General features: G+C 36.3%; 1 protein-coding gene across 1 annotated transcript in view; it reads left to right on the forward strand.

Annotated features, from left to right (window-relative positions):
- Nucleotides 1-25,868, forward strand: part of LOC136842589 (son of sevenless homolog 2-like) — a 553,642-nt gene that overhangs the window by 453,347 nt on the left and 74,427 nt on the right. Inside the window, 1 exon segment of the mRNA XM_067110139.1 lies at nucleotides 16,844-16,960. Coding sequence (XP_066966240.1) covers nucleotides 16,844-16,960 — 117 coding nt within the window.

The following is a 25,868-nucleotide window of genomic DNA, read 5'->3' on the forward strand; positions in this document are numbered from 1 at the left end:
GGCAAAAAGTGTTCCATTCTGAAGTGTTAGGATGAGGAAAAGGGGGAGACCTAGAAAGTGCGGGATAGAGGACCTAAATAGGTAGTTGACAGAAGAGCCTTGAAATTCAGGAGGCACGCGAATGCTCACTGCTGATTCGTGGAGTGTTTGAGTGTATAGAATACCCAATATGGAAGTTTTATGCACAGGTGAGTTCACCCACGATTCAGCAGCGGAAACACGAATGTAACTGTGGCCATTTTTTTATTCATTTTCTTTCTTCCTCATACGCAAGAGAAACAGGTGTTACATGGAAACTATATATATATATATATATATATATATATATATATATATATATATATATATATATATATATATATATATATATACATACATATACATATAGTGTGTGTGTGTTTATATGTATGTAACTGATTCACGAAGATATGGAACGTGTTGAATGTATAGATAAAGGTAAATGCGACAAATTTTTCTTTCGTGGCATTTGCCTATAATTATATATATATATATATATATATATATATATATATTGTGTATGTACATGTTTTGCAGTGCTTAAAAATACGTGTGTAGGTTACGTGAATAGTATGCTTAGATGAATATTTATTTGTGGAATGACGATTTTTCTATGCAGAATATGAAGTCAAGATGAAAATAATAGTGACCATAGCTGTCTGTTGTTGCAATGTGAAGCACTTTTGGAGGTGTTGAGAGCGCGTAAAGGGAAGAATTTTGGTTCAAGTGTGAAGAGACTGCCTCTTGCTTATCACCAAGTCGGTTTTGAGAATCTGTCTTGAGTAAAGTGAATGCAACGCCATGTCAGCCACCACGGGCAGTGTCGAAGTGGTGCTGGAAGAGTGTCTCTTGGAAGGTGGGCGCATGAGTGGTAATCTTCACGCCCACCATCACCACGGTAGCGTGAGTGACACTGACAGTGGGCGTGGGTTGTTGAAGACAACACTTTGCCCCACCTCTTTCTGTCCCACCAATGTCTGTCACCTGGCTGTTATGTGTCGGTGCCTCAGACTCTTGGAGTCATGCTGTCAGGTAAGACTGGGAAAGAATCAACAAGCTTTTGTGATCTGTCGTTCTTTACTCACTGTATATGAAAGGACTTCTTTTTTTTATCATGATCGATTATTAAAGGAACTCCCTGTACTCTTGTACAGGGAGTCGAGTCTCTTTTTTTTTTTATATATGTCTAAATTTATGTCTTCCATTATAGTACTTCATAGATCTATGAGTTCTACTGTCTCATATGTATGAAATATATTACACATTCCCAATCGTATTGGTTGTTTGCATCCTGATCTTGTGCTCGTAACACCTAAACCTCCACTCGCTCTCATAGATTGAACCAAGTCTTTCATAATAATTGACTAAACTATGTTTTTGTGTTTCTGCTTATAAATGTAAATAAATTCACTTCTAATTTCGTCTGTTTAATAGGGCGCACGCCTTGACCACATCCAGTTGTGAAAGAATTTTTCTTCGCACAGTGTATGCTTTTATGCTGAACGTGTGTAATTAGTTAACCGACAAAACGATACTCACACTTTTGGTCAGCAAAACGATACTCACACTTTTGGTCAACAAAACGATACTCACACTTTTGGTCAACAAAACGATACTCACACTTTTGGTCAACAAAACGATACTCACACTTTTGGTCAACAAAACGATACTCACACTTTTGGTCATCAAAACGATACTCACACTTTTGGTCAACAAAACGATACTCACACTTTTGGTCAACAAAACGATACTCACACTTTTGGTCAACAAAACAATACTCACACTTTTGGTCAACAAAACGATACTCACACTTTTGGTCATCAAAACGATACTCACACTTTTGGTCAACAAAACGATACTCACACTTTTGGTCAACAAAACAATACTCACACTTTTGGTCAACAAAACGATACTCACACTTTTGGTCAACAAAACAATACTCACACTTTTGGTCATCAAAACGATACTCACACTTTTGGTCAACAAAACAATACTCACACTTTTGGTCAACAAATCAATACTCACACTTTTGGTCAGTGAAAACAATACTTGCAGTACTATATCTGTGTTGAAAAGTTACTCTGTCATTTGGTAAATGAAGAGCTAATTAATTCATCCGTGACCCCTGAGAAAGACAAATGTATATTTTTATAAAAGGGGTCATACGTTTCCAAAGTACATAAAAGCTGTGAGGAACGGTGGTTTACCCATCCAACGCTCGGAAACAATCCCAGATTTCATTTTACTGAATATCTGGTCCTTAAGGTGCCCATAAAATGTTAGTATAACACACAAGCAATTACTCATATTTCATGGCAGTTAGATCTCTAGTCACAAAGGAAGGAGGTACAATATCTGAGTTGGACACTAGAGCTGTTAATCAGCTCAGTGGTCTGGTAAAACTAAGGTATACTTAACTTTTTGGACACTGTGGGATAATCGTAAATATTCTTGGTATATATTCAGTGAGTAGAAAACCATTGTATTATTACTTTATGTATTATTAATTTTTGGTGAACTGTATCTGGTGAGCAGCTATATCTCGAGGCTAATTTCAGTGGAGTGACGACTCCTACTGCTCTGTTTGGGCAGAATTCGGTATACCTCATCACTTGTTAAGCGTTCTTAGGGCCTGGGTGACAAGGGAAAGGAAAATTTGAAAAAAACAAGGAAATAAAGGGTAGTTTTTTCTTTAAAAGACTCTCTCTCTCTCTCTCTCTCTCTCTCTCTCTCTCTCTCTCTCTCTCTGTGTGTGTGTGTGTGTGTGTGTGTGTGTGCTCTTTGAGGACCAAAGGAAAAGGAGTAGGCTTAAACATGGTCTTGTTTTGCATTCAGTCTTGGTGTAAAATTTAACTGTGCGAATGGTACTTATGTGTAATGAATTGAACAAAGAAGGGCTATGAATCAGTTTCTTATAGTGATAGTGCTGTTAATTGGAGGTTACACTATTCATCTGATTTCATATTAGTTAACGCAGGTGCATACTTACAGATTGACTATTAAACGAACACTGAATTTTTCAAATGCTTCGCACCTTGGAAATAGCCAATTAAAAAAAAAGTTAACTTCTGTACGTCTCAACCAGGCTGAGATAATGCATAGTGTGCCAGTAAAGATAAAACTAGATTGACTGATAGGTCGATTGCAGTGTTGGTTACCTACTGTTTATTTATATATGTACATATAAAACATATACTTCCTGGGAGGTAGGTTAATTGGTCACTTGTACAATTCAATAGAGTCTATGCCACAAGAAAAGAGAGAGAGAGAGAGAATCTTTTTGATAATACCTGGTGGGAAATGTCTGTGAATAGTCATCAGTGCAGTGTTTATCCCAACTTTAGATCATCAGTCAATGGAATGCCCAGTCTAGGCACATTGTAGTTTTTACCAACTTTCCGATAACTGGGAGTGAAATTTTTAAGGCAAAAATCCAACAGCCTTTTACTTAGCTGCTAGGTAATCGTTTCCAGTCCAGGCTGAAAATGATTCGTGGTCAAGGGCAAGATCTTCAAGTAATTTACAAAGCATTATTATCAGATCTAATATCTGATAATGATATTAAATCTATCCATAGAATCGTCAAATTGTGCTTCATGTTCATTTTTATCACAGTCCATTCTGCAAACTCGCTGAAAGACATTATCAAAAATGTTGTGCACATTGAGCGTGCAATAAGACTCGGTTTCAAGGCATTTTTGGTTATATCCTCATCGTAGAAGAACAGTTGTGTTAGAAAATGGTTAAAGAGTATGTGCGCTTTTGAGTAGGTGTCATGTTCAAGAGAATTTGGATATTAAAGAACTGTGTATTGAGCCAGCTTTAGTAGTGACTCTTGTAATAATATGTTAGTCAGCCAGCTGTGACTGAATGAAATGTTTAAAATAGGTCATTCATTTGCAATGTTCTTTTGAAATAATATTAAGATTGCTCGATCTTAATGTCATTTTAAAAGAAGAACAGAACTCATTTGATACCAGGATATCTGTTGCTGTGTTTGCCGACCCCATTTTAAGAAGAGCATTTTTTAATTTATATTGTTGCAAATAGTATATTGATTTCAAGCGTTACATTCACATGCACAGCAAAAGGAGTTTCGTTCATTTTACCTAATGCGAGTTTGTTTCGATAATATGTATACTGATGTACAATATTAAATGCGAGATATATATAAGAAAAGAATATATATATATATATATATATATATATATATATATATATATATATATATATATACATATATACATATATAATTATATGTTAGTAAACTATGGTGGCTCAGAAGCCGTGATAGAGTAACGCTTGGGACTAGTAACTTCACCTCAAAAGGCACCTTTTGAGGCCACGCTAGTTGAGTTGAAGAATATATATATATATATATATATATATATATATATATATATATATATATATTAATTATATATATATATATGACAAATCGTGATATATATATATATGTGTGGGGTGTGTGTTTAACTGAACATTACGGATCTGTATAAACGACTAAACTATAGTAAAAGAATAGAATGTATCTCTTGTAATCAATTCTTTAAAGATGCTGGGAGGTATCTACAGGAAATAAAGCGCTCCTAAATACTCGACAAACTTTTTAATTAACAGATCTTGAATGCAACGGGTATGACATTTACTATCACAAATTTATCCCAGAATTAATTCTACTGCATAGAATTTTTACCACCCTCGTTAAAACACGATCACCAGCATAAGGCAATTGTCATATTCACATAAAGGTAATGAATAAGGTGACCGACAGTAGTTTAAATTTTTTAAATATAAAATTTTTTTAACAAAACGATAGCATCAACTACAGTGTGGTAAAAAAAATTCTTCAAAAATTTTTCGAAGGCAATTCATATTTCTGTTTAAAGCTAACCATTTTAGAGAGAGAGAGAGAGAGAGAGAGAGAAATGTTAGTTTTGGGGTATATTCAGTCACAGTTTAGGCACGTTAACATTTTCATAATAAACACCTGGATTATTTTTTGTCATTTGAGGAGGAATATTCTCTTGAAAAGGCTAGAAGCGATAAACTTGTTTAAAACACTGACCATGAATAATGGCATAATTTTATATATATATATATATATATATATATATATATATATATATATATATATATATATATATATATATATGTGTGTGTGTATATATTATGTACGTATGCAATTGGGTATTTATGTATACATATATATACACATACATACATATATATATAAACACACACACACACACACATACATACACATATATATATATATATATATATATATATATATATATATATATATATATATATATATATATATATATAATGTATGTATGTATAATGTACGCCATCAGAAAGAGAATTTTTCTCACGTTTTGGAGGATAAAATAATGCAATATTCATGATCAGTGTTTTAACCAAGTTTATCACTTCTAGCTTTTTCAAGAGAATATTGCTCCTCAAATGACAAAAAATAAATACAGGTTTTTTTTAGGAAAATTAACGTGCTTAAATCTTGATTGAATATGCCCCAAAATTTATATCTCTCTCTCTCTCTCTCTCTCTCTCTCTCTCTCTCTCTCTCTCTCTCTCTCTCTCTCTCTCTCTTAAATCGAGAATTTTTATATATAAATATAAATTGCTTTCGAAAAACTTTTGAATAGAATTGGTTTGACCTCGCTGTAGTTGATGCTATCGTTTTGTTTAAAAAAAGCTGCGTTTTTTATTTGGAAAATTTAAACTACTGTCGGTCATCGTATTCGTTGCCTCTATGTGAAGATGACGAATGCCTTATGCAGGTGATCATCTTTAATGTGAATGCAATAGAAATGTTATGCGGTAAAATGAATTCAATGGTTTATGATTTTAATGTAAATGTCATACCCGTTGAATCCCAGATGCTACGTATTCTATAAACTACACAGTTTGTTGGGTATTTAGGAGCGTTTTATTCCTTGGAGGCACCTTTCAGCGTCCATGAAGATTTGATCACAAGAGATATATTCGGTTATCTTATCATAGTTGAGTTGTTCAAACAGATCGGTGATGTTCAGCTCCAAGTCCGAGGTTATTAAAACATGGCGTTAGTTGACCGTAGACAGGTGCTGAACATTTTCATGCCGACCTATTATGTTATATTTGCAGCAGTATTTTATCATGGATTCCGACCCAACTAGCAAATTAGGTGTGACTCATCAAGTATATATCAGTAGGCTACTCCTACTCCTTCAGGTGTTATTGGTGATGCCCAGAAACGGAGGGAAAAAGTAACTTGGCATTTTCGTTCCGTCCATTTCTGCATCTTTAGTGCAGTGACGTTTTCAAGTCATTATTTCAATTGAAAACCGATAGGTCAGTTACAGGTGTTTTTTTATTTTTAGAATTTATTTGTTTCAAAACGACAGCAAATTCATTTTTATCGTCTTTCTCCTCATGTTTTTCTTATGTGGAATTAACGGAATAGCCTTATTTTCAGTGTCGCCAAGTCAGTTAATATTCATGCTAGAATTAATATAGCACATTCAATATTATTTTTGAGAAATAAACGCTGTAATTTCGGCGCTTACCGGATATTATTTATGGAATTTATGGAGAATTCTCTAAACGCAACTTCTGTAAAATTTGACACACGGAATTTATACTTGAAGGCAAATATTAAAAGTGAAGGCTGACAAAATCTTGTTACACAGTGAAGTAGGAACACTTCGTGGAACCTTTCGCTAAGATTTCCCTAAAATGTCTCTCCACTTCTCATAGAGATCAAACTTTGAAAGAAGGAATTTGGCTCGCCTTCATATAAAGCTGTTCCTGTCCTATAAATTGCTTAATTATCCTTATCCATTACTGATTACTGATAGTAATTAAGATACCAAAAAGCCCTTTTTATTGGATGTGACCCGCAAATGAACATGAGAATTTGTTTTTAGACTCATACATATTGCAACTCCAGGAGCCTTTAAAGTATGATCATTAAGCAATTCATTCTTGATGTGTCTTTGGTCGAGTGTGAACTAAACGATGAATCTGACTGATTAAAAGCCCACTATTCATTGGGACTTTTTCCCCTTGACCGGAAGTTGGAAAAATTTTGATGGTACTTAAGATTTCGTATTCCTTTGCCTGAGTTTCTCGGCCCTATATTATTGTACTGTAATAATTTTTATTTTATTCTATAAATTTCTTTCGTTACAGTTTTTTTATATCAAATCTTCACCATTGGACTGTCTGTTTCGTGGAAGCTTGCTCTCCAAGTCAGTGACCATAAGGTCTTGTTCATATGAATGTTGCTTGCTCATTTTGAATAGGAACTATCATGATGTGTGTGTGTGGTGTAACCCTGACAGTGATTAGTTACTCCCTAATGTTCATGTCAGGTTTCCTTCAGTTTTAATGTACGTCTGCGTAGTTTTTAAACTTAAAATAACCTTCATTTGTGAATTAGCTCGTGTTACTTGTCTCGAATTTAAATTGGAGTCATATTATCCGATAATGGGGTAGGTCATCTCGCAAAAACAAACCAGAACAATATCATGAACTGGAAACGCCCAGCAATCAAAGCGATTACTGTATTGTAAAAGATAAAATCATCTTTGGCCACGCCAGTGTGACGAATGAATGTTTGTGTATATGTGTATGTATATATATATATATATATATATATATATATATATATATATATATATATATATATATATATATATACTGTATATATTATATATGTAGGAAGAATAACTCATTCACTCTCTACCTCAAAAAAAAACACAAACACACACACACACACGTAAACACACAAATTCACATGTAGAGAAAACGTGTACTTTTGAAAGATATGAGGCCTAGTAGTTATGTACAGTGTACTGTATTAAACGTGTAAACTTACTGAAAGGCTGTAAAGATATAAAATCCTTAAAAAGTGAATTGTTGCAGAAAAGTTTGATGAAAGTGTAAAATTAATCTAAAATTATTATGTAATTCACTTTTAACATGTTTCCTGCAGTTATCTGCGAAGAGCCACCAAGCAATAAACAACGGAAAACTGGTGTGTGTCATGAAAATGGTTATTTTTTACAACGTGTAGAAAAGGTCGAATTCCGTATATGAGAAATAAGGAACACCAGCTCTTTTTAATATATTATTATCATCAAGGTCTAGTCCCAAGCCTGGAGATGATGTTCATTCCATAATTCCAGTATAACATGGCGTCATTGCTATTTACTTACCTGTTCTAAATCTTGATTTAATGTATAGTTTTGCGCCAAGTAGAGACCGAAAGCAACAAAAAAGTCTCAGAGCAGTTCTTTGAGAAATACCAGATGCCAGGTCTAGGCTCAGTATAAGCTTCGGGAAGAGTTTCTCCAGCCGATCACTTCAAAACGTGTGAATAAGATAAGCTGCAAAGCCTCGGACCTACGACGTTTATGTATGAGCTCTATGGTTAATTAAGTCGACGGCAGCGCTAAAGTCATTTTGAACAAGTAAATAATTAAGTCGACGGCAGCGCTAAAGTAATTTTGAACAAGTAAATAATTACAATCGTAGCCAAGGTTGTTAGAAACTTTGACGCCACAGTGATGTCCAACGCTGAATTGATGGTCAGTATACTGTATTTCCTCGAGTGTCACAGAAGGTTTCCTTTGACTTTATCCAGTGCTTTATTTCAGTGTGAGAGAAGCCAGAATACACTTCCTCCTTTCGTTTGGCCCCGACAAGCCAATAAGCGACCACGTGAAAGCTAGAAGGTCACGCGGCAGACAAACCCCAGACGAACGCCACCACTGCATCGCAAAATGCAGACGTCACGTTTTCAGTATCGCCTGTTATTTTCTCCAACAATAGTTTTGACCATATAGAAATCAAAGTTCGCATTCTCGGACTCATATTTATGGATATCCCAAAACTCTCCTTTTTCACAGACGACATTCTAGTGAAAACAAAACGGTTTGAAGATCGTTTGCATAGTATTACGCTTTAACAAATTATTCGTCAAATTTAATGAGAAAAATGTTAACTGCGGTCGAAGGTATCTTAAATATATTAGGTAGAATATGTACCAATACCCTCAAGATATATTACTGGTGCATTTAGAATCGTTGGATGTGTATTCAGGAAACCTTTAACATCCGTAAGAGTTCAATTTGAAGAACGATATTTATAAAGAATCGTAAAATGTAAAGAAAAACTTCCAGGGTTATTGACATTGGCAAATGCTGTAAACACCCACCCACAAAAAATCATTCTATTTACTCATAATCTTTCTTTGCTGTAATATTTTTTAACATCCTGTTGATTACCATGATAATTCTCTCTCTCTCTCTCTCTCTCTCTCTCTCTCTCTCTCTCTCTCTCTCTCTCTCTCTCTCTCTCTCTCTCTCTCTCTCGTACTAGCGTATTTAATGAAAGTTTCGATTCAACACCAGACTAAAAAATATTTTACAATATCTTTTATCTTCAGACTGTCAACGTTCGACATTACTTGACTCAACTCGACTGAGACCCTGCTAGTAGTCTAAATGTCAGAGGTAAAGAATCTAAGTCACCTCAGTTTAATCTACATGCATGTTAATCTATTACAACAACTGAAGTCACGCCCATGAATATGTTTATGCGAGTAATGACGCAAAGTGACACGAGATGGAAAGTCCAAAAATATTATCACGAGGGACTTTAACGAACCAGCTCGATATTTTTGGGATAAAAAAACAAGAATGGTTTACGGATGTTCCGATAAAAGTGAGGGAGGAAACTTGAAAAATAAACTAAATAAGTCAGCCCCTTCATTGTTGACCAAAGCTGGAACCCTCCTCTATTCAAGGATCTAGTAATAACATTAACTTCAACAATAAAGCCTTTACACGAATACCTTGAATCTCGAAATTTCATGATACCCAACATACATCTATACAAGTAGAATTTTACAGAGTTTTTATTTGTTTATATTCATTAAAGCTTAATACTGTGCAAACGATCTTTTAACCACTAGAATGTCGTCTGTGAAAAAGGAGGGTTTTGGGATATCCAGATTCTCTCACACTGAAATAAAGGACTGGATAATGTCAAAGGAAACTTTCTGTGGCACTCGAGGATATACAGTACACTGACCATCAATTCAGCATTGGACAACACTGTAGCGTAAAAGACAACCGTTTTGACCCTTTTGAAGTAAATGAGAGTTATTTCGCGATGTGGTGCTTATTGCCTGTATGGCATCAATTTTGTTACTAGAGTGGCCTAAATCTCTGAATGACGATACCTGTTTTTTTCTTAGTCTATTTACATCGCAGTTATGAAATGTTTAATTATTAAAAGAAAGCGGTAGATATGTAAATAAAATCATCAAACAGCTTATACTGACGTGAAAGATGTGATCAGCTTAAAGTAACAAATTTTTTGCGAGTTTATTTATTTAATGCTTCCAGCCATTTACTAAACCATTTCATCAAGGTTCTTTAGGAATCAGACGTAAATTTTACTGATTTTATAACGGGTGAAGATAGTTGTGGCAGGAAGTTGTGGAGATATACTGTGCACTTATCTACTAGAAGTGAATGTGAGTGGGGAGGAGAATTGTGACCTTGGTCATTCAGGAAAATGAATAGGGTGAGATTAAAATAAAAGAAAAGGATTTATCAAGGTAAAATGGAACTTATAGTCTTGAGTTCAGTATTTTGAAACAAGGTAATAGTATGGTGAGGTTCAGTTGGTGGCCTGGCGGATAGGTAAGTCTGATGAATGAATCAAATGGACTCATGAGAATAAAATTATGAGCTCAATGAGAAGTGGAAACTAAAATTGGTTGAAGTGTTGTCGTTTAATGACAAAGACTCACGTTGAAGGTGAATTGCCACAGAGAAGAGAACCAAATACAGGGGCTAATGCTAATGAAGAGCCAGAACTTTTAATCTAGATATTCTGTGTTTGAACAGTCCGAGTGAAGGAAAATGATTTTAATAGGAATTTCAGAGGAACTGACAGGCTACAGAGCCTTCATTAAGAAAATGACCGATTGTTAGTGAGGCATTCCATCATGATGGTAAAAGTAATCCAACAGTTCTGATATATCCGACGTAAATTTTACTGAATTTTTTGTTAAATGTCTTAGTGTGAAGAATAGTAGTAGATCGTAGAGTGGAGATTATTTCATGAACAACCATTGAAGGGGGTTGGAAGAGCACTTAAAAAGCAGCTATACAGTGGACAGAAGTCTGATAGGGCAACAGCAGTCGTGTTCTGCAAGGGAGCGAATGGCTGAATCTGGTGTGCATTATGAAATTTCCTTTATGAAATTTGTTGAATGTATGAATAAGAATTCTGGAGTGAAGATTTATATGTGGAGCCTGTGGTGTTTTGTTTAGAGTATTTAGTAGCACATATTATGTTTAAACCCATCGTCTCTAGTTACGAAACAGTAAAACTCCTTGTTGTTATTAAAAGGATATTCATGATAAAGTAAAGTATAGAATGAGATATAAAAGACTGGTAGGATGTAGTTGGATTTTGATTGTGGGCTGGTGGATCTAAGTGACGAGACTTTTTCAGACAAAAAATTAGTAATTTCTATCAAGAAAACATTTATGAAAATTAATAGAAACATTGTTGATTGTGTGATGGCTGTCAAATTTGATAATTAGGAAACATACATACATGCATACATCATACATGCATATGTGTGTTTACACATACATGCATACATCATACATGCATATGTGTGTTAACTTTTATGCACGTGCATCACGAAGTCTTTTCCAGTAACAAGAGCTTGGCTCCAGATAAAACAACACAGCGGTCATTTTCACATTCAAACTTTCAACTAGTTGAATGTGGGTGAACCTGTGCAGAAACCTATTGTCTTTCAGTCATTCCACATAAAACCATTTTGAAGCGCTGATCAATTCTTTCACTTGTGCTAAAACCTTTTTGCCACTTGCAGACACTTCCACCTATCTCACATTTTTTATTATTCTTCTCTAACCACATATGATACTCAGTCCATCTCATAGCTTCAACCGTTTTCCTTGCATTCACATTCAACATCCACACTTCACTCCCATAAATGAAAGTGAGTTCAACGAACACTGCACGCATTCTGGCGTTGGCTTCTTTGGATCTAACGCTAAGTCTTTTGCATACCTTCTACCTCCTTTTTTCACCTGTTCTGTGACCTGCCTCTTCCTTAAAGCTATCATCATTTTTTTCCCCAAATACGTTTAACAAAACGACAACTTTCATTTGTCTGCCATCCATGTTAACACCATTGCTCCATCTTCCAGGTTTCCATATACCATCATTACCTTGCTCTTGCCCCATTACTCTTGACGTCCTCTTGCAAACACTTTCCGGAATGACTAGCTTGGACTGTTTCTCTTCACTATCCCCAGACAGTATTATATTATCTGCAAACATTAGCCCTCCACCCACAACCCATACACGACTCGTTTTAATATCCTATGCTGACATCTACTCTCTTTGAAATTTCACAACACTTCATCCAAAAAAGATATTGATCAGCAATGGGAGACATGACACACCCATGTCTCAGATCCACTTTTGTTCAGTCAGGTACTTCTTCCATCTACATATTTTTTTGTCTTTATTCAATCACAAAAACTTATTGCTCATACCAGCTTATTTTATTTACCATATAGCCACAGCACTCTCTATGCCTCTTTATCAGCTGTCATGAGATTTTCCTAATTTCGGGAATGACACACATAGCTTTCTTTTACTGTCAGACTTATCACATAACTATTCAGTAACAAACACCAAGTGGTCAACATAGCCTATTCCAAGTCTAAATCCACACTTTTGTTCCTCTCTCAGTCCTACTGTCATCTCTTATTTCCCTGTCAAAATCCTGCCGTGCTAGCATCTCAGTCATTCTTAAAGTCACGCTTATCACTTTTACCTTAAAGCCTCTCCCTTATCCAGGCTTATCCTACAAACCCTAGTCTGCCAATCAAATGCACTGTCACCACGTACAAATTCCTTAATGGGTAACCTTTTCATTCTTCATCCTCTTTATTGTCGTCGTAAAGTCGTCAACAGTTATTCCACAAGCATTCTGTTCCTTAGATAAACGTTTCTCTCTTGTGTAAGTCAGCGCTGCCTCTCTTTTCCTCTTCCTGATTTAACCACACAATTCACTACAGGTCGCATCTCTTCATCTGAGGTCCATTTTTTGTTATATATATATATATATATATATATATATATATATATATATATATATATATATATATATATATATATATATATATATATATATAATCAGAAAGCTACAAACGTCCTTTAATATCAATTCGCTCTACCTCGGAAATAATATATTTTCATATATGTTACCGAAGGGGAATTTTTTAGTTGATAATAAGTCCACCGTCCCGTGGGGTCAACCAGCGACTGCGTTAGTGCGTCCCTGTAGTCCTGATTCCTCGTCCGTCGCTGGTTCGACCCCACGGGACGGTGGACTTATTATCAACTAAAAAATTCCCCTTCGGTAACATAAATGAAAATATATTATTTCCGAGGTAGAGCGAATTGGATATTAAAGGACGTTTGTAGCTTTCTGATTGTATATGAATCACGGTGATGTGATAAATAGTCATATATATATATATATATATCATATATATATATATATATATATATATATATATATATATATATATATATATATATATATATATATATATATATACACACACACACACACACATACATACACACATATATGTGGAGTATTCATTAGGTGTCCGTGTGTTAGACGAGAATGACCTATTCGGAGACGTGTCAGAATTATTTGCGTATCTCTCTCTCTCTGTCTGGTTTGACGAACTTCATTTTGCAAGATGCCGCCCCGCCCTCCCGCCCCCTCCTTAGTGGCATGTGAATGAACTGAAGAGGCAAAGGATGTATTAGGTTACTTGACGGACTCTTTAAACCCACCAAAAAAGCGCCAGCCTGGATATGCTATCTGCTTGCCACAATTTTATTGATCATTTTTTGTCTACTAGTAGATGCCCTAGTTCCATTTTAGTGTTTCTGAGACGGGTTTAGGTTTGTAAAAGAAGAAATGACTTACCTAGAAGATTCTGAAAGTATAGTTTTACAAAAGTCGACGAGGGAAGTAAGATTGTGATTATGGGATAGGTGTCTGTATGATGAACTAACTTAATGTTCAAAGACACCTGCGATCTGATTTCAGCCGAAAGCCGGGTGAAATAACACCAAATGGTAAATGAAGACTCCTTGGTACATAGGGCAGATATATATATTCCTTTTGGACCCTTTGTTTCGTACCGACGTTTCGCTTTCTCTAACGAGACAAAGAGGCTGACTTTACATCTGCCTCTTCTCATAGGATTGTTTTATGCGGCGCATATCAAGAACAAAATAAGTTTCGGGAATAGGGTTTCTAATTTTTGTTCATAACAGAAAAATTATCAGTTACGATATGTTTCCGTATTCTCAGGTGTTTGTTTACCAGTTCCACATTTCATAAAGGCCTGAAAAACCCTTTGGGAACTACAGTATACTAGTGCCTGTTGCCTGTTGCCCTAGTCCCATACTCATCTGTCCCTTCATCCATCCACATGAAGGTTACTGTCAATAGAAAATGACACCCATTAGAATAATTATTTCCTTTACTCTCCATTGTAATCTTAGATCTCTTTCGATTGTGCAGTAATGGTAATGTTATTACTCATAAAGATACATTTTTCAACAAAAATGTGGTTCGATGGGCTCACCTGATTTTAGTAACTTTTTTTTAATACTTTGAATCAAAATTTCTTTGCGACAGTTGAGTACGATTCTCCTTGGCTAATATATGCTGTTGACGTTTTTTCTGTGTAAATTAGGTACAGTATTGTAATCAAGTGGTCTTTAAGTGTTCAGGAAACCTACTCATTCAAATAAGTTCACACTTCTTCTCTGAAGATAAAGAAAGCATAAGCTTGAAGTGGTCGGATTTCTCGTCACGTCACATTTTACGAACAATCCATGTTCTGTAGATAAAGACGTGTTTTAGAAAGTTAGATTACCCTAAATGGTTTATTGGTAATATACGTACTATAAAGCCCGAAAATCTATTCCCTGTCCGATAAAAATGAAATACAAATGCTGTTGTTACTTTTGCCTTAGTGCAGAGGTGGTTTGAAAAAATGAATGTCGATGCAACCTGTCGTGACCCATGCTTAGTAGGAAAAGTCTGATAATTCGTGCAAATATGATCATGCTGCGCTGTATCCCGATGAGATTGCAAAATGTCAGTATGGGTGACGCTGAAACGTAGATAAAAAAGACATTAGGTGAAAGTATACAGTGAAGGGGTGATACGAGCAGCGATCTATTTATGTTCATATCCACAAAACCACCACAGTATTTACAGGCAAGAGAGCGAGCGAAATATTCTAGAACAGCAGGAGACACGAAAAGTAAATAAAAGTTGGCGCTCTCATGAAGCCAATGACTATTTTGAATAAAAGTGTGGAAATAATAGTTGTATTGTTTGTTGTATGTTACTTGTGGGGCAGATCTTAAAAGGACCGTTGAAATGTTGAATGGATAACTACAGTTTTCTTAATTAGTGAGTGAACGGTGATTTGACAGTTTCATTGTGAGCAGCCATTCACCTTTCTCTTTCTTTGGACTTTTAACTTAGCTTGTAGTTATTGCACCATAAGAAGAGATCTTACGGGTCTTGGAACTGTTGCGTTTCATTAATGTAGTTTTTAAAACGTACTGAAGTTTTTGCCCTTACTCTTGATGGGCTCTTTTTATATTCTTGTAGTGGTAGCAAAAACTACGTGGCTAACGGCCTCCTCTTTACTGATTTTCACACCATACAGAAACAATAAGGCTTGTCTAACTGTTTCATGTGCACACATTATATATATATATATATATATATATATATATATATATATATATATATATATATATATATACTATATGTATATATGTATATATATATATATATATATATATATATATATATATATATATATATATATATATATATATATATATATATAAACTTTCTTGGAAGTTAGCTGCAGGAATATTAACTTGCTAATGTTTTAGACTTAAAAGATTTTGTTAGGAATTGTGAATGTGATGAGAAAGTTGCACGTGATACTATTGTTTTTAGCTGTTCTTTTTCATCCTTAAAGCAGTATTGCAGGTTGTTTGGTTGTAATGGGTTTTTACGAATATACATACATATATGATATGCTTGTTGACTTTTATTGTGTGATATATATATATATATATATATATATATATATATATATATATATATATATATATATATATATATATATATGTGTGTGTGTGTGTGTGTGTGTGTGTGTGTGTGTATATATATAATGTGTGTGTGTGTGTACATGTATGTGTATATATATATATATATATATATATATATATATATATATATATATATATATATATATATATATATATGTGTGTGTGTGTGTGTGTGTGTGTGTGTATGTGTGTGTGAGAGACATACGCCAGTGTAATGATGAATACCTATATCGCTTAGGTGTTTATCACTACAGTGGGGTCTGTCTTGAATCGCAATTCGTCCTCTCAGTGAGTTGGGGTATCGTTGCTGTAAATTGTTTACCTTAGATAAACAAGGGCGGTTCGTAAGATCATATGTAGGTCTTTATTTAGCATCTTGCTAGATATTTACTTCGGGTTTACAAGGTGGTTATTTGATGTCTTCCCTTTTCTCGTTCCTTTTAAAATGTATTTTAAGGTAAATTGATCAATTTGCCATGAGATTCAGATAACTGTATGTATATGTTTTCTATCATTTCAGCATTTCTTGGAGACACTTCAGCCGTTCGAGGGTCAGAACGAGCATGAAATATCAAACTACCTGTACAATCGCTCCAAGGAGATCGAACCCAAAAATTGTAAAAAGCCCCCCATTAAAGTAAGTAATAACCGTTCTTGTACTCTATTTGTCTGTACTTTTAAGTATGTTGCTTTTACAAAATATACAACTTGTTTATATGTTATGTAACAAATATGTGAGCTGGAGGAATATGCAAATTTATTGCGTGAAATAAAAAATTGGTAGTATTAATGGAATTATATAGTGTATTTTGTGTTCGTGCTTCCAAGTGTTTTCATAGTTTAATTCATCTGAGCTGAAAGTGTTAGAGCTCTTTCGATTCAAATGTGCCTGTCGTCTGTCTGTATGAATGTGTTTTTGGCGTCACTTTTCCACATTTTTTATTACTTATCCAGAACCAGTTGATCAGTTCCAACCAAATTTGTCACAAAACATCTTTGGGTTCAGGGGATTCAAGTTTGTTGAAAATGGAGGGGGCCGGTTTTGGATAGCGCACACTACCTTCGTGGTTTTCTTCCATTGAGAAATAAGTTTAAAAATGAGTAAAGATAGGGTAAGGTCATCTAAAAGTTTATAGAATACTCGGCTAGAAGTGACAAAACTTCAGGGGAGGCTTCCTTGTGTAGAAAAGATCAAACTTTGTTTCAGCATAGGCCCTAGGGCCTGGAGGGGCCCACAGTTATAACCCGAGGTTTGTTCAGACCATGGCCCCAAGACCTAAGATGGGGCAACAGGAGGGATTCAAAGTTTTACATAAGAATATGAAAAAAGCTTGAAAAATCTTCGTATCAAGAACAACAGGGCTACAGGCCTCATGTTTGGATTGAAGTTTCTTTAGTCTATTGCCCCAAGTGCTAGGATGGGCTAGCAGTAGAAACCCGAAGTTTTACATAAGAAAATGAAGCAAATCTTCTTATCGAGAAGTCAGCCTCATTTGTTGTAGATTAAAGTTTGTTCCAAACATTGCCAAGAATGGGTCTACAATAGAAACCCATAGAATTACTTTGTAATAGCAGGGATAAATACCGGTAAAAAATCATCACAAGAATATTACGGTCACAGATGTCTTATCTATATGCAGTCAGACTCGTTTCATGTAGATAACCTTTGTTCTAGCAGTTGCCGGAAGGGTCAGGATGGGGCAAAATTGGAAACCATTGCGTTACTTGCGAATATGAGGAAAGCCTTTAAAAATCATCCTCTCAGGATCAATGAGGCTAGTTTATCTAATTAATATGCACTTAGCCCAATGTAATGTAGATTAAAGCTTGCTCAAAACCTGGCCCCAGGGGCCAGGATGGGGAAAAGTAGAAATCCAGACTTTACATATGAGCATGAGGAAAGTCTTGAAAAATCTTCTTGTCAACAATAGTGTTACTGTTTGTCTTAATTAAAATACAGTCAGCCTCATTAAGCGTAGATTAAAGCTTGTTCAGACCATGGCCATAGAGGGAATGATGAGGCCGCAATAGAACACCAAAGGTTTGTAAAAGAATATGAGGAAAAACTTGAAAATCCTCTTTTAAAGAACTATTTAGTGAGCTTCATGTAATGCATATGAAAGTTTGTTCATATCATGTTCCAATGGGCCAGGGTCGGTCCACAATAGGTGCTTCTTCAGTTTTAGATTCGCAATAGTAGCATAGTGGCTCTTGGAAGCACTGTGATCCCTGGGCGCTATTTTTTTTTCTTTTTTTTTTATGTACCTCATAAACTGTTTATACAGCATGCATGCGTACACATCACATTGAATGCACTGTCCTGAAAAATGTTTTGTAATCGCCTTAATGATCTTTAAACTTATTGAGTGCGTAGTATTTTGTATACTTTCTACTGAAAGACCTGAAAAACAGAAAGAAAATTATGAGGAAGTAATTTTCCCCATGTGGGATTTAAACCAACACCGGTTAGAAGGCCGAGGCCAATGAAGGCTGATGCCGTTTGTACAGTATAGCGTAGTGAGTCAGCATCATCTTTGGTGCTATTGCCAGAGTTGACTCAACTCTCACCAGTGAAGACAAAGATCTCCATTTCCTCTTCATATCAGAAGTATTAAGAATTGGAGAAGTTAGTAGTTCATTATGGTCACTGCAATAGAACGGTGCTGATAAACGTTACCGGTAGACTGCATACTGATAAATGTTTAGGAAACGGGCGCCAGACCCCTCCTGTTGCAAGTCTGCTTTCGTTTGGTAATTTTTTAGATTCTCCCAAATGGGGGCAGCGGGGAGTTAATAGCTGTTATTGCATCATTACCAAACTGTGATTGCAGCGTCCCTCAAGCTATACACCGTTTTACTGTACCTCCATTCCTGCCCCTGTTTCCGTCACGCTGTCCAACCTTTCTTGACTGCTCATTCTTAGTCCTGCTGTAGTATTCTCTCTTTCACGTCTAGATATACAGTATGTACTTCTCATTTAATTTCTGGAGGTGTATGTAGTTGCCCAACCCCAATTCCTCCCTTTCACCTTCTTAAGCGCTGAATAGCTGTGTGTCCCAGTGCAAGGCTTTTTAGCCCAGATTTCATAATTGATTCATTCCTAGATTCCTGTCTTTCTACATGTAGGTTTTATTGTATGTTTTCTTTCCTGCCGCTGTTTTAAGTCTGCAGTCCAAGTAAACAAATATGTTATCCTCTAATGTACCTTTACCACTCCTGTGCCCATTCGTCCTCGTGTATTTCTCAGTGTGGACGTATTTTGGGCACCACGTTCGCAGTTATCCTCAAATTAAGTATAAATACTACTAAAGACCAGGAAATAATGACCTTTCGTTAAGTTCATCCCCGCCCTTACGAATGAGTTGAATTCATCTCAAAGCTGCAAAATCAAAGTGTATCGCCATATACCGAGCCAGCTCACCGTCACTTTCCTTTGCAAATAACGGGTTTGTCGAAATGCAGCGATTTTTTCTGTATTACATAAAATCTTCTGTCGATTGACAAGCGCCAACTTTTTGAAGAAACATGGTAAACTAAAGCACTACTCAGTATTTATCTTGAGAAATGGGAATTTTGTGGCTGAAAATCATTTCCCAAAGGATTTTTGTAGGTTGAAATAATTAAATAATTGTCATATTTATTTCTGAAATAAATATGGAATCTCGCAAAACATTCGCAACACTGACAGTAGGAAGAATGGAGTTCATGACCACTGACATAATCTTTAAAAGTGGGAGCATTTATCAGCACCATGTGCTGTTCTCCTGTGCCTGATTTCCTGTAGAGTAGTAGAGTGGTTCTTGTAGATTTATGGTTATATCGGACCGTGTTGGCTGAGTGGAGGAAATAGGGATTCCATAAGCAAGCCGACACAGCCGAGGTACGAATGGTTCATTTGTCTTCTGTCATTCTGTTTACCTCTCGAGGAAATTTTGTCAAAAGGCCTTTGCTCAAGAAGACATTTTTGCATGTATGCTGTTGATTTAGAAATATTACTTAGTTCTTCATTCTGTGTCAACACTATTCTGTGCTTCAGCCTGTGTCCCAAAATGTTGTCGCCGTGGAAGTTAATTTTCCTGATTTCAAATATGATACGAAGGATTTTTTCCAGTATATTTTAATTGCTGTCTCGGCAGTGTTTTTGTCATTGTTACTAAAGCTGCTGTCGAAGTCTCTATTTACAGGTTTACAGTGAATCGACTGTCAGTTATTTGCATAATTTTGGTTTTTTCGCTTTTTAATCTTTTTGACTTTTCTCACCTTTGCTTAATACCAATTATTAAAGTTTTTCTTAGTCTATTTCTTTAATTTTTCTCAGTCGCTGGCAAAGTCTTTGTGTATAGAAGTATTGTCAAGTTTGTGTCTGTGGATAAATTAACTGTATGTCTGTATATTTGTTACGAACAATTGCGGTCCGGTACTGAATTCAGAAGCAATTTGTATGAATAGCCTTAAATCCTTCGATGGCGACAGACGCAGTGAAACTTTTTCCACTTAAGAATTTCGCCATTTCAACTTTTTTCTTTGCTTTGTTCTAGTGGTATTTTGCGTGCTTTGCTTAGATGAATTCGGACCTCATGAAAAATACGTTTTAGAAGGTGCATAAATAAACGAGGAATAGACTGGTTAATAAGTACGTAATTGACCTCTGGCGAAGTGTACTTTTCCCTTTCTTCCAATAATAATGAGGAGTAAGCAAGGTCAAGCCCATGTCATTCCAACCCATTCCTTGTAGGCGCTTACGATAATTGTTCATCTTAAGCCTATTCCTCAGCGGTGAGAGATTGTTAATTTCAGGTTAAGGCGGAGGTTTGTGCGGGAAGATAGTAATCCGCCGGATAATTACTGCCGTCTCCTTTTTGAAAATCTGAATAGCTTCTTCTAGATAGATAAAACTGCTTCCCAATGACGTTTTAAATTTTTTTTTTTTACTACTTTTTCTTTATTTCTCTTAATTCGGACTTCTCTTTATTTTTATAGCATTACCATTCTCAAATAGTACAGTATACCCTTAGGGGCCGGAAACTTAAAGGAAATAACCTTTTTATTGACTTTAATTTCAATAGGTCGCATGTGTGCCAGGGTTCTAGCAAAAAAAAGATCATCATCGAAACTAATTCACTTCACTTTTGCAAAGCGGATTTTATCTTAGACTGTAGGTTAGTTCATTGGCTTTTAAAGTGATCAGAACAGTTTTATTTTAAACATTACTGCTTTCACTTATGGAATAAGACTTATAAGCTGCTAATGACAGTTAATGTATATCATGGATTGCCACTGATTTTATGAAGAATCAGTCAGAATTTTCACATCCTATGTATACTCAGTACACAAAAGACATTGCATCAGTAAAATCTTGAATGTTGATACAAATGTTTAATGAAGATTATGTGAGTTTCTGGCTGCTACCAGTACATTGTTGTGATTATTTTGAAGCACAGTCATCTAACGCTCTAAAGAAATTTTGTTGTCTTAAATCTTGACTGTTGTAAAGAATTTTGAAGCCACTACCAAAATTGTCGTCAGTATTATGATCAGATCGGATTATAAAGTTGTATTCAAGAAGACTGATTAAAAGAGAGACACTTTATACGCTAAACTGTGTCCCTCAGTGGGAATCTGGGTTTTGAAAATGACAAGAATTCGGTCATTACCACCATCACCCTTTAACTACTGAACCAAGGAAGAGCCTCGTGTGTTGAGGGCTTTCACGTCAACTGCCTATATATTTGCACGACTAAATCGTGCGCAGTGTTGGTCCGGCCTTACAACACTGAACCATTCGATTCGACTTTACACCCTGTTGCAATTATTAGAAAGGAAAACCCTCCATTCCTCCCTCCTTATGCTCTCACCATACCTACAGTACCTACCAAGCAGCATTGTCTTGCTCTTCTTGTTCTCCTCCATAGTTTCCGAACCATACATTATCCTTAAGACAATCCATCTCCATTTTGTTGTATGGTGTCTGAATTCCCTTCCCATTCAACCGTTGTCAGTCCATTTCCGGTATGCTTACAGTTCATCTCAGTCAACTTCGGTAGTTTTACCTTCATTATGGAGAAGTTGCCCAACACTCCCTTCATACTTGAACAGTTGCATCCGTGAACAACCTTTTTCTCGTGCAGACCTTTAGCCAAGTCCTGGTACTTCCTTGCTTCACCTTCTCTGTGACTCCCCTTCTTCCATGTTCCTATCATCTATTCATTTACTCCAAAGCCCCGTTATAAGTCACTCACTTCCTTTCTTTCACCTGACTTCTGTTTACTCTCATTGCCTACATTCCCTTTAACTTTCTCAGCTTACAAAGAACTTCAAACTTTTTCTGCTTGTAAACAATTTCATCAGACCCTTCAGCTTCTCATTAATATCACCTATCATCTTTTCATCATTGGTAAACATCAACCTCTACATACTTCATTCATGGCCTCTCTCTCTTTTTTTTTCTTTTTTTTTTATCCCACAACTTTGCACCTACATCAGACTTCGCTTGCCACTTCTTCCGGAAAAGATCAAACAGCCATGGAAACATGACTCACCCTTGTCTCAGACTTATTTTACAACAAAACAGTCACTATCATCCACATTCTAATGGATGCTTTAATTCCATCATTAAAACAAATCATAGTGTCATCATATTACCTTAGGCCCAATAAATCCTCAAGACATTGCACTTTGTGTCTCTCTCAGTTCCAATGTAAGGTTTTTCTAGGTTCTTTTAGAGCACACTACTTATTTCCATTACTGTTTTATCCACATATCCTTTTCCTGGTCTGAATTAAATTGCTCCACTGTTATGTCCTTTCTCACTCAGAATAGCATTATTCCTTGGTATACTAAATAATGTTATAACATACAAGTATTACAGTCACCTATATAACCTTGTCCATAATGGAAATGAATATTTATTCGTCGTGCCCATTCCTTTCCCTTATCCATACATACTTAAAAGACCCTAGTCACGCACTCGCTCATATAATCAGCACCATGAAATATTGGTGCCTTTCAGTTCTTCAACACTTTATTTACCCAACTCAAATCCTCAACTTTCGTTCCTCAAACATTCTCAAATTTCCACCAACCCCTTCCACACTTGCACCATTCAGATGTGCCTACATTTTCTTCTGAATATTTATTAACTGTGCAGATTACTGACACCCACACCATCGACATACGAATACATTCCCTTCAGATATGTGCAGGAGATTGAGAACACTGGGAGTGTCTATAGAAGCCAGGGGGAAATTATTGAAAGGAGTGTTGAGGCAAAATCTCCTCTATATGGAAGTACGGATGGGGAATACAAATGAATTTGAAAATTTGAAGCTGTTGCAGTGAGCTGTCTTTGTAGTTTATGGAGGCATAGAAGAAGCTGAAAGGATAAGGAATGTGGTGAAATGTAGAATTGGTAAAATGGTTATTATAGGTGAAAGAAGGAACCGGTGTGCTTTGAGTTGATTTGCCATATGAAGGGAATAGAGGATGATAGTTTGGGTGCAGAGATGTGAATATTTCGCAAGAGTTAGAATTTAGGGTGAGGGAAAGACCCAGAAACCACTGGATGAATGGCATGAAAGAGGCATTGGAAAGGGAACACACGTATCCAGGAAGCAAAATTGTGCTTACAATAGTGGTGAATGGAGGTGAATGGCTTAGTATTGCAGGGAACTTGGAAGCGCTGCTACTAAGTTCTGTGTAGCTGTATAAAACCTCTAAGTTCTGGACGATTACTGTATGGATTTCATCATGATTCAGCAGTGAAAGAAGTATGACTGTGGCAGTGACCTTTGTGTTGTATCTCTCTGAAGTCGTCCCTTGTAAGGATAATAATTGACTCACTCTCCATGTTCTGAAGTAAAAGCTAAAGCTCGGAGAATCTTTACCTTGTTCTTATGATAATTGAAATGTGTAGGTTTCACATGAAAGATTCTGGAATGTATTGATACACATATATATACACATGTGTGTGTGTATATATATATATATATATATATATATATATATATATATATATATATATATATATATAATTTTTTTTATTTATATAATTTGCATATGCCCCTGTCCCGTTGGCAAGGAGTGGCACCATAAGGAAACAACTTTTTGGCTGCTCAACGAGTCATTGGAGGTGAGAGTCCAGTGCCCTTTTTATTGATCCCAGCAGACATCGGTAACCATCTACAGTTGGGTGGACTGGTGGGCAGTAGGCTGAAAGCAAACATCACACTTAGGAAACGCAAGCCGAAAGGTGTACTACATGACTTTAGGGTTGTTCATATTGAAACGAAGGGTAGTGAACACAAGTAAGAAATTAAAATATAAGTGGAAGTGTTTCATCGCTAAAGATATATCACTTGATTTAGAATATCCGATGCTCTTGGTATTGGTGGCCACTTGGACCGTCAGTTCTTGCCGATGTTTGGTTTGTTTGGTTACAGGAAAAATGGGTTCAGAATATAACATCATGCAGAGAATTGATGTTTTTTTTAACATATTTGTGTAAATATCGGATAGTTTTTTTTTTTTTTTTTTTTTTTTTTTTTTCCACGGTGACGTGGACTCGAAATGTTCACCTATGGACTCCTTTCGTTGATTTAAGTTTTGTAATTTGAAAACGGATAGCAAATGTGTTTTCTGCTGTCGACATGAAAACTTGTGTCATGTAGGTTATCTGGTGGGAAGAGGAAAGTCCCAACATAGAGCTGAGCGTTTTGGGCTCGTTGGATTTGAAGTAATTCTAGTAAACATAAAAACAAGCTGGTTCAGATTATCGTTATTTATCTTGTTAGTGTGCGAGATTTTATGCATCCATTCGATTGAGTAGATAAATGTACAGTTTCTAAAGAGGTTCATGAGTCGAAGAGTGAAATTTACTTCATCGAGCGGTTGTGTGCCTAGTGTTATAGAAATCCAGTAAAGATGCACATTGCTTAATGCCATCAGGCGAAGACGTTTTACCAACTGTTCAGAAGAAACTTTATACCAGAAATGAGTCTCCTGTGCATGTCATGAAAATTCCCTGCTCTGATTTTATAATAGATACCTCAGTCTTGATGAGAGAGAGAGAGAGAGAGAGAGAGAGAGAGAGAGAGAGAGAGAGAGAGAGAGAGAGAGACGTGTGAATGAGGGTAGAGGCAAGTCGAGCTGAATCGGAGGTATCGTAGGAAAACATGGTGGAGGAGGAGGGGAGGGAAGGGGTAACCACCACCGTGTGTATGTGGGTGTGTGGCTCACGGCGGTGTCGTTGGGGTGAGGGGGATAGGGGGATCCAAGGGGGGGAAAGCAGCTGTGGATCAATGGGTGTGGCATCACGTGTAGGGGTGGAGGACCCCCTTTCCTCTCTCTCTCTCTCTCTCTCTCTCTCTCTCTCTCTCTCTCTCTCTCTCTCTTCCCATCCCACTACTAAGCCCAGCACCCTTTCTGTAGCCTCTCATGCCACACCCCACCTACCTACGTCGTCATCCTGGGCTCCCCTCCCATCACGAACACCCTCCCCTCCCCTGCGGTCCCGTGTTAGGCAGTCGCTGGCCGCTGAATCCCCTTCA

The sequence above is a fragment of the Macrobrachium rosenbergii genome, chromosome 10 (assembly GCF_040412425.1).
Source record: "Macrobrachium rosenbergii isolate ZJJX-2024 chromosome 10, ASM4041242v1, whole genome shotgun sequence".
Lineage (NCBI taxonomy): Eukaryota > Metazoa > Arthropoda > Malacostraca > Decapoda > Palaemonidae > Macrobrachium > Macrobrachium rosenbergii.